This window comes from Hemitrygon akajei, chromosome 13 (genome assembly GCF_048418815.1).
Source record: "Hemitrygon akajei chromosome 13, sHemAka1.3, whole genome shotgun sequence".
In the NCBI taxonomy this organism is placed as follows: domain Eukaryota; kingdom Metazoa; phylum Chordata; class Chondrichthyes; order Myliobatiformes; family Dasyatidae; genus Hemitrygon; species Hemitrygon akajei.
Genome location: NC_133136.1, coordinates 33,010,153 through 33,019,555, shown reverse-complemented (window position 1 = coordinate 33,019,555; position 9,403 = coordinate 33,010,153). Strand labels below are relative to the sequence as shown.

The following is a 9,403-nucleotide window of genomic DNA, read 5'->3' as shown; positions in this document are numbered from 1 at the left end:
GGGCAGTTTTGACCATGTGTGTAGAGCTTCCTTGTCCATCGCAGTGCAATTTATATGATTCTACTAAATAATTGTATATTTGTACTTATTCTGAAGAGAAATGTTAAAATCTATTAGAATATTCAATCTCGGTGTAGTTATAGTGAACATTTGCAATTATAGATATATAAATATCAGTCCATTTTAAAAGAGATTACAGTTGATAAGTAAATACATTATTCACTTTTCATGAATTCACTGCAATTTCTTGTAAAGGATTACAACACACCCACTATGTCACATGCCATCATTTCAGCACTTTTTATTAATGTGCAAAATAAATAATACATACATGTTCAAAGAATGTTCAGATAAAATCAAATATGGTGTAACTTCATTAACTGCATATATACAAGGCAGAGGTATATATTACTACAAATTATTATATTTTAATTGATTCCTATATTAACTCAACATGACACATTCTTGTAGAATGTCTGTGCAGGGGAGGCAGTTAAGTCACCCTACAAGATCCAATCAAGGCACCAATACTATCTTTCACAAATGGAAATACTGCCTGTTATTTGTACCTCACAAATTCATGCAATTTACACCATTTGAAATGAAAATTAATAAAGATTATTAAATAATAAACTGTAGCATATATATTATATATATGAATTACATATATTATATATATATATACTTCAAATTCTAGTTCTGTCCCACTTATTTGGAAGTCTGGTAATACAAAGCTGCTTACTACTAAAGGCATGTGAAATTAGAGCAAATGTTCATGTGGCAGGCATGCTTTATACTCACCAATGAGAATTAGTGGATGAGCAATGTATGGATGGGCTACTTGGTTGAGGTTCTAAGTGCAGTCAATGAAGAACAAAGTAATAAGCAAAGAAATATTGGCAATTTAGTGCTTTCTTGCTCGATATTATCTTGCTGGTTAACAATTATTTATTCATCTCCTTTTCCATATCCACCTCAATTAAAATTGCACAGTCCATCGAGCATTAATATTAATAATCTTCATCTTCTGGATGAGTCACATAAGTAAAGGGTACTAATCCACGTTCAGCCCCAAGGCCACAGAGCAGCCAGTCTGCATCCACTTTTGACATCACCCTCAGAACATCTCCTTTTTTAAAGCTGAGTTGTCCTTTCTCGGTTGCTATGTGATGGCAAAGTGCCTTCACTTCTCTTAATGGGGAAAAAATAAAAATGTGTTTGAAAAGCTGAAGGCACAACACAGTATGTATTTTAATTATTTTTTCATGTTGGACTTTTACTATCCTATCACATTCTCTTTCTTTGCATTAGAAATTATGCTATCTGTGTACATACATCTACTGATGCCTCTGGACACATCTTCAGTGATGTTCCTGGAATTATCGGGTGTTTCGGGTCTTTCAACATCATACACCCTCCTCCAGGTGACCCAGCCGGGGCTGATCAGACCCCAGCTTGTGTCCAGATGGCTAGCTACTTATGACTCCATGTCTTCCCTCTTTTGAGCCACAGCCATCTTGAGTCCCTCTCTGCCGTATCAGTGGTACTGCGGATGGCTCTTAATTAATCACCAAAAAAATTGTAAGGAATGTTTGTATTTAATACCACAAAACAGCAGAAGATACATGCAGTAAGCAGAAAAAGAAAATAATAATGATGTGCTGCTTGTACTTAAGCTTACTGGTACCATCAATCCTGGGGACTGAGTTCTTATATTTGTATGATAAAAACAAAATGCTCAGCAGGAGAGGCAGTTTCTGTAGAAAGAGAAACAGAGTTAAATTTTAATGTTATCAGTCTGAGATCCTATCTGACCTGCTGAGTATTTCCACCATTTTCTGTTTTTATTTCATATTTAGAACATCTGCTGTTTTATTTTTGCTTTTATATCAATTTATATAGGTGTCCTGTAACAACTTGAAGTTAAAAACACCAAAAGAGCAGGGGAAAAAAACAAATCAGTATTAAACTGCATGGATGACTAAAAGTTGCTTTATAGAGCAAGTATAAACTGAGATTATATTGAATGTAAGTAGCAGAAAGTTAAAACAAAAAAATCTAGAGAAAAGAGACAATGTCTCCCAATGAGAGAATGATTTTTCTTATGTTCTAATGTATGTTTTGCAGTACCAATTGATTTTATTATGCATCATATAGACAACAGGCTGCCAATGGTCATTATAACTGTATAATGAATAGATTCAACACATTTTTCAAAGAGTTGTTAAGTATTAACAACAAAATACCCTACCTATATTTTTAATTTCAACAATGTACAAAATTATGTAAGTTTCTAATATTGATCCATGAGTAAATACACTGGTCGTTTGGAAGGGACAAGCTCGTTTATAATTAAGTACTGAGTTAACCAATCTCAGTTGCTGTTCCTGAATATCCCCAACCTTTCATATTTAATTGGGACGATGTTCCTTCCAATATGATTCAGTGAAATTGAACTTCAATAGTAACACGGTAGAAGATCTACACATATGCTGCATCAAGAAATTATGCCTATTAATTCTTCACATCTTATCCATGATGTTAGGGGAAGGACTAAAATCCTTCCTGACATGAAAAGAGTCAAGGGAGGTTTAGGCATTCGTCAATGGATTTGTTTCTGAATATCATATAACTGATGTTTTCTGAGGCCATAAAACAGTTTACATGTTTGTTAAGTCTTGGCTTAAGAATAACATATGAACTGAGGAATTGTGTGAAAATAAGTTAGACAGAGACATTTAGAAAATGCTTTATCAATCAATAAAAAAATACTAAATTACTTAGATCTTAATGGGCACTTCAAGTACACTCTATGCCCCACAAATATCTAGTCTCTGCAAGCTGAGGTTAATTACTCAAACAGCTGAACTACTTCCTTTTCTTCTTCTGGTAGTCTGACTTCCAGTTCACTTACACCTTTTCAATCACTACCACTTATCAGGAGGAAAAAGCCACAAGGTTGATATCTAGCATTAGAACTCTTAACTTTAACACTGGCAAGCATGGAATTCCAGCTATCAGTGAAATTTAGTGGATCAATACAGATTATGTGCGAAACAAAATACCTCATAGTTGTATGGTTTAATGTCATTTGTATTTGGATTTTTAGTAACAAGGGCAGCTGAGAAGTTAGCCTTGTATTTCAAGTAATAAATACTATGCAATTGCTTAATATGTATTGCCTAACCACCTAGATTCAAGAAAATAATGTAAATATCACTACCGCTCATATTGGGCTTTTGTTTCTTGATATTCTGGCTGACTACCTCCAGTCTGTGGATTGATTTGTTCTGCTACATATTGGGATCCTCTCCATTTTCCAGTTCCCACAGTCCGTACCATTAGATCGTATACTGATTTATCAAGTCCCAACCAGTCAGAAGGTAATCTGGAGACAGAAAATAGAAAATTAAAATTAAAAAAGGCAGGAATGCCCTTAAAAATATTACTACACCACAGTCAAGAAAATTCTACTTCCACTTCAATGTGTTTTAGCTCCTTTCAGTTTTAGCCACTTTTATAAGTAGTTTTTTTCTCACCCTACACAAGAATCCAAACAGTTTGTGGCAATGAGTAAGTGCAGTTTAAAAACTGCATGAAGATGTATCAAATATCTTCTCAAGTCCATATATAGAAAGTGCTTTCTTCAGGTTCTAAGCTGCTAAGATACTCATTCACCATTAGGCCTCCATTACTATATCTACTACAGAGGCCTCGGGGAAGAAGGGAAAGATATGCCCACCTGTACACGTAGTTAATAGCTCACTTCTTCCAAGTGTGATACATGGATATATGGAATATTGCTGGGAAATCTTTGGCCTTGCTCTTTTTCACAGTCTGTTTGATTTGTCAAGTTGAGGGTCATGCTGGCTCTTAACATCCTTGCCAGGGGTCCTTTCTAAACAGCTGCAGCAGACCTCTGTAATTGCTGTTTGCTTCTCCCTACTGCACCAGACTAGTCATCTAAAGTATTGTATTCACAGAGAGATGAATACCTTTGCTTTGATTTTAGTGTCAACTTTGGTTTTGGATTTGCCTACATTACTGGTTTTCCATGAGTGTGGGCTGCCACTGAAAGCACTTGTGTGCCTATGAGGCACAGTTTTCAAGTATTCAGAACAGTGACACAAGATTTTGTGATGCTGACTTACTCCTGAATTTCCACATACGGTAAAATGAGAATCTCAAAATGTTTCAAAGGTACATTTAATGTCTGAAGCTAATTGCTTACTCTTTCAGAAGAACTCAAAATTGCAAAACGTGTAATCCTTGCATGTCCAGTTCAAAACTGGCAATTAGGAAGGTGACTCATTGGATTATGCATCACTTCTGGTTCATTTGGCAGGGGAATGCGAACGAGAGCAGGTCAGAAAGTGGAAGGTTGGAGAGGAAGGTAGATATCAGGGCCATTAAAAACAAGTAATAGATGCAATTGGACGGATGGTTTGAAATGTGTATTTTAATGCTAAGAATATCATGGGTAAAGGTGATGAACAGAGCATGGATCAGTACATGGAGCTACAATGATGTTGTGACCATTACAGATGGTTGGTTGAGAGAGGAATAAGAATGGGTGCTCGATGTCCTGGGGTTTTAATGTTTTAGAAAAGATTGAGAGGGGAGTTAAAAGAGGGTATGGGAGTTGCACTACAAATCAGGGATAATATCACAGCTGCACTCAGCATTATGAACGGTTCATGGAGGTATTCAACTTCCCTATTATAAACTGGGATCTCTAGTGCAAGTGGATTAGATGGGACAGAATTTGTTAGGTGTATCCAAGAGAGTTTCTAAGACCAAGATGTAGTTAGTCCAATAAGTGGACAGACTGTACTGGATCTGGTGTTGGATAATGAACTTGGCCAGATAATCAACTTTTCAGTGGATGAGCAGTTAGGGAACAGTGACCACAAATCCTTAAGTTTAAGACAGTTATAAATAGGGGTAAGTATGGACCTTGTGGGAGAGTATTCAACAAGAACAAGGAAAACACTGAGTGTATTAGGCAGGAACTATGGAGAGTTAATTGGAAAACAGCCGTTTTTGGGCAGGTCCACATCAGACATGTGGAGAGTGTTTAAAGACCAAATAGACAAAGCATGATCCAGTCAGAAGAATGGCAAGGTAAGAGAACTTTGGATGTCGAGGAAGGTGAGGAACTTAGTAAAGAAGAAATAAAATATGTAAAGCTTAGGAAACTGGAATTAAATAGAAACTTTAAGGATTATAAATAAGCCAGAAAAGAAGAAGGGAACTAGGAAAGCCATAAGGGGCCATGAGAAGTCCTTGGCAAGTAGAATTAAAGAGAATCCTAAGGTATTCTTTTCATATATTAGGAGCAAGAGGATAACTAGTGCAAAGGTAGGACCACTCCATAATAAAGTAACATTTGCTTGGATGCAAAGGATGTGGGTGATGTCCCTAATGAGTACTTTCTATCCTCCAGCTCCATCTCTTTGGTAAATATTGATGTAGAGGACAGTGACGAGAGTAATAATATGCTAGGGCATTTAAAGGTAAAGGAGGAGGTAGTGTTTTATTATTCTATATTATTATTTTAGTAATACAGCAGGGAGAATGCCCTACCAGCCCTTCGAGCCATGCTGCCCCAACAACACCCAACAAACCTTATTAACCCTAACCTAATCACAGGACAATTTACAATAACCAATTAACCTACCTGGTAGGTCATTGGACTATGGTGGGTCACTTAAAGAGAATTAAATGGATGTCGCCAGGTTCTGATGGGATATAATCCATGCGATTTAAAGAGGTAAGTGAAGGGATTGTTGGGCCATGATCTATGTTTTGGTGTCCTCTCTAACTACATATGAGGTCCTGGTAGACAGGCGAGTAGCTAGTCTTGTTCCATTGTTCTAGGAGGGAACCAGGAATAATCTAGGAAACTGTAGACTGGTGAGCCCCATGTCAGTGGTAGGGAAGATACCTGAGAGAACTCTTAGGGATAGGATTTATGAATATTTGGAAAGCCATGGCCTAATTAGGGAGAGTCAGCGTGTCATGTCTTGCTAACTTGGTTAAGTCTTTTGACAAGGTGACAAGGGTGATCGATGAAGGTAGAGCTGTGGATGTTGACTACATGGATTTTATTTTAGTAAGGCATTTGACAAGGTTCCTCATAGGAGGCTCATCCAGAAGATTAAGATGCATAGGATCCACTGTCAATTATCCATTTTGATTCAGAACTGTCTTGCCCATAGAAGACAGCGGGTGGTGTCAAAGGGACTTATTCTAGTTGGAGGTCCTGCAGAGATCAGTACTGGGACCTCTGCTGTTTGTGATGTACAGTATATAAATGAAAACTTAGATGGGTGGGTCAGTAAGTTTGCAGGTGATACAAAGGTTGGTGGTGTTGTGGATAGTGTAGACGATTGACAAAGAACACAACAGAATACAGATCAGTGCAGATATGGGTGGAGAAATGGCAGATGAAGTTTAACCAAGCCAAATGTGAAGTGTTGCACTTTAGAGGGTCAAATGTAATGAGGCAGTACGCTGTTAAGGATAAGACCCCTAGCCGTGCTGATGAGCAGAGGGATTTTGAAGTCCAAGTTTATAGCTCCCTGAAAGTGGCTACACATGCTGATAGGATGGTTTCAAAGGCATATAGCATGCTTGCTTTTATTAGTTGAGGCACAGGGTTCAAAAGTCAGGAAGATATGTTGTAGCTTTATAAAACCAGTTAGGTTGCATCTCGGGTATGGCAAACAGTTCTGATGACCCCGTTACAGGAAGGAAGTCTAGGCTTTAGAGAGGGTGCAGAAGAGGTTTATCAGGATGCTGCCAGGATTAGAGGGCATGTGTTATTATGAGAGGTTGGACAAACTTGGGTTATTTTCTCTGGAGTGCCAAAGGCTCATAGAAGATCTAATAGAGATTCATAAGATTATGAGAGGCATAGCTAGATTAGACAGACAGCATCTTTTTTCCAGGTTTGAAATGTATAATACCAGAAGGCATGCATTTAAGATAAGAGGGGGTAGGTTCTAAGGAGTTGTGAGGGGTGTGGACAACATTGTGGGATGCAGGGCCTGTTCCTGTGCTGTACTGTTTTATGTTCTTACACATTTTAATGCAATCCCGAATAATGTGCCAAATATCTCAGTTTGTACTGATGAATCCAGCTCAAGATGAGAATGGGATCAGAAATAATTAGAATAATGAAATAGCACCAATAATTTGGCCATAATCCTACTAACGTAAGCGAGAAAAATGTAATAAAAGCATACAGATTATTAGGAGTAAAAACAACTTACAAACTTTAGCAACAATAAGAAATGTGTATTTGAATAATACCTTTCACAACCTTGGACTTCCCAAATGTTTTCCAGTCAGTGGAGTGATTTTGAACTGTAGTCAATTTTATAATGCACAGACAGCCTACACAATAAATGGCAATGGTACAGAGAGTATACTTTTCAGTGACATTGATTTAAAGAGAGCATACTTTTTAGTGAAATTGATTTAAAGTTAGGTTTAAATGAGGTTTCTCAGGAAAGCACACATCTGAGACCGCATATAGGGTCTCAGTTTAACATCTCTTTAAGGTAGTACTGGCAGTACACATTGAACTGGCTTCTTAGGCTTGAGTATCATGTCGTATCACTGAAATAGGATGCTGTAAGGAATGTTAAATTTGCAAAACCTCATATTGTGGCGACCCAATTACTAGCACACTCGAACCGGCTGACAATTAGCCAGAATGCAGGGACAAAGAAAGAAAGCCTGAGGGGGTTTCAGTAGGGCCTCTCAAGGTATCTGGTGGGAGGAGACAGGCTTTAAAGCAAGACTGTGGAATTGAAATAAACTTATTTCTTTGGCTGCAGTTTATCGACTCCGTGTCGTTATTTCAGCGCTGCGTGTAGCACACCGCTACAATTGGTGACCCCGACGGTCCAAACGTTTTTGGACCGGAGATGACAGACGCTGCATTTGTTAATGCGGTTTCCTTGAAGCTGCCCAGCTTCTGGACGCTACAACCTCACCTATGGTTTCTGCAAGCAGAAGCCCAATTCCATGTTCGGCAAATAACCTCAGAGGACACCCGTTACTACTACGTGGTGAGCTCCCTCGACCAGGACACAGCGGCCCAGGTCGCGGAGTTCGTACAGTCTCCCCCGGCGGACGGCAAGTACACGGCATTCAAAGCCCTGCTCATAGGGACTTTCGGGCTCTCCCGCTGTGTGCGAGCTGCCCGTTTACTGCACCTGGATGGCTTGGGAGACAGGCCCCCATCAGCTTTAATGAATGAGATGTTGTCTCTGGCCGATGGACACACACCCTGCCTCATGTTTGAGCAGGCATTCCTGGAGCAGCTGCCCGAGGACATACGCCTGCTGCTGTCCGACGCGGATTTCAGCGACCCCCGGAAGGTGGCAACCCGGGCGGACGTGCTGTGGAACGCCAAGAAGGTGAGTGGGGCGTCCATCGCACAGATCACCCGGCCACGCTCCCATCAGCAAACCAGTCCAGGCCCGGCCGCAGAGCCCGCTAAACCCAGAGGCCGGGGTGTGGAGCCCAACGAGCAATGGTGTTTCTACCACCAGCGGTGGGGCGCAGAAGCCCGCCGTTGTCGCCTACCCTGCCAGTTCCCGGGAAACGCCAGGGCCAGCCGTCGCTGATGGCTACGACGGCTGGCCATCGGGATAGCCTCCTGTATGTCTGGGACAAGCAGTCGGGACGCCGGTTTTTGGTCGCCACCGGTGCCGAGATCAGCGTCTTACCTCCGACGAGTTACGACACCCGCAGCAGGGCGCCGGGTCCCCCCCTGCGGGCCGCGAACAGCAGCACTATAAGGACTTATGGCACCCGTCCGGTGCAGCTACAGTTCGACTCCAGCCAGTTTACGTGGGACTTCACACTGGCCGACATAGCCCAACCGCTTCTGGGTGCGGATTTCTTGTGGGTTCACAGCCTACTGGTTGACCTGCCCAGGAAGAGACTGGTTCACGCCGAGACCTTTCAGACGTTCTCCCTGGGTGCAGCCCAGTTGCCAGCCCCTCACCTCGGCTCCATCACGCTGTCCGACAACGACTTCACCAGGGTCCTGGCGGATTTCCCATCGGTTCTGGCACTGCAGTTCGCGGCAGCCATGCCCCGCCATGGCGTACAGCACCACATCCCGACCCAGGGACCACCCCTCCACGCCCGTGCTCGAATGCTTCCCCCGGACAAGCTCCAACTGGCGAAAGAGGAGTTCAAGAGGATGGAGGAATTGGGGATTATTCGGCGGTCCAACAGCCCTTGGGCCTCCCCCCTGCACATGGTGCCCAAAGCGACAGGGGGCTGGAGACCGTGCGGCGACTACCGCAGGCTGAATGAGGCTACAACACCGGACCGCTACCCTGTGCCGCACATTCAGGACTTTGCAGCAAACCTGCAC

At 41.5% G+C, this 9,403-nt stretch overlaps 1 protein-coding gene across 6 annotated transcripts in view; it reads right to left on the bottom strand.

Annotated features, from left to right (window-relative positions):
- Positions 1-276: 276 nt before the first annotated feature.
- rusc2 (RUN and SH3 domain containing 2) overlaps positions 277-9,403 on the bottom strand; it is a 124,031-nt gene continuing 114,904 nt past the window's right edge. For 5 of the 6 annotated variants that reach the window (XM_073064368.1, XM_073064372.1, XM_073064371.1 and 2 more), the window contains 2 exons: positions 3,224-3,388; positions 277-1,191 (listed from right to left, as the gene is read on the bottom strand). In XM_073064368.1, coding sequence (XP_072920469.1) covers positions 1,011-1,191; positions 3,224-3,388 — 346 coding nt within the window. In that variant the 3' untranslated portion in view covers positions 277-1,010. The remainder of the gene's footprint in view (positions 1,192-3,223; positions 3,389-9,403) is intronic. The other variant, XM_073064373.1, reaches the window with a different exon arrangement.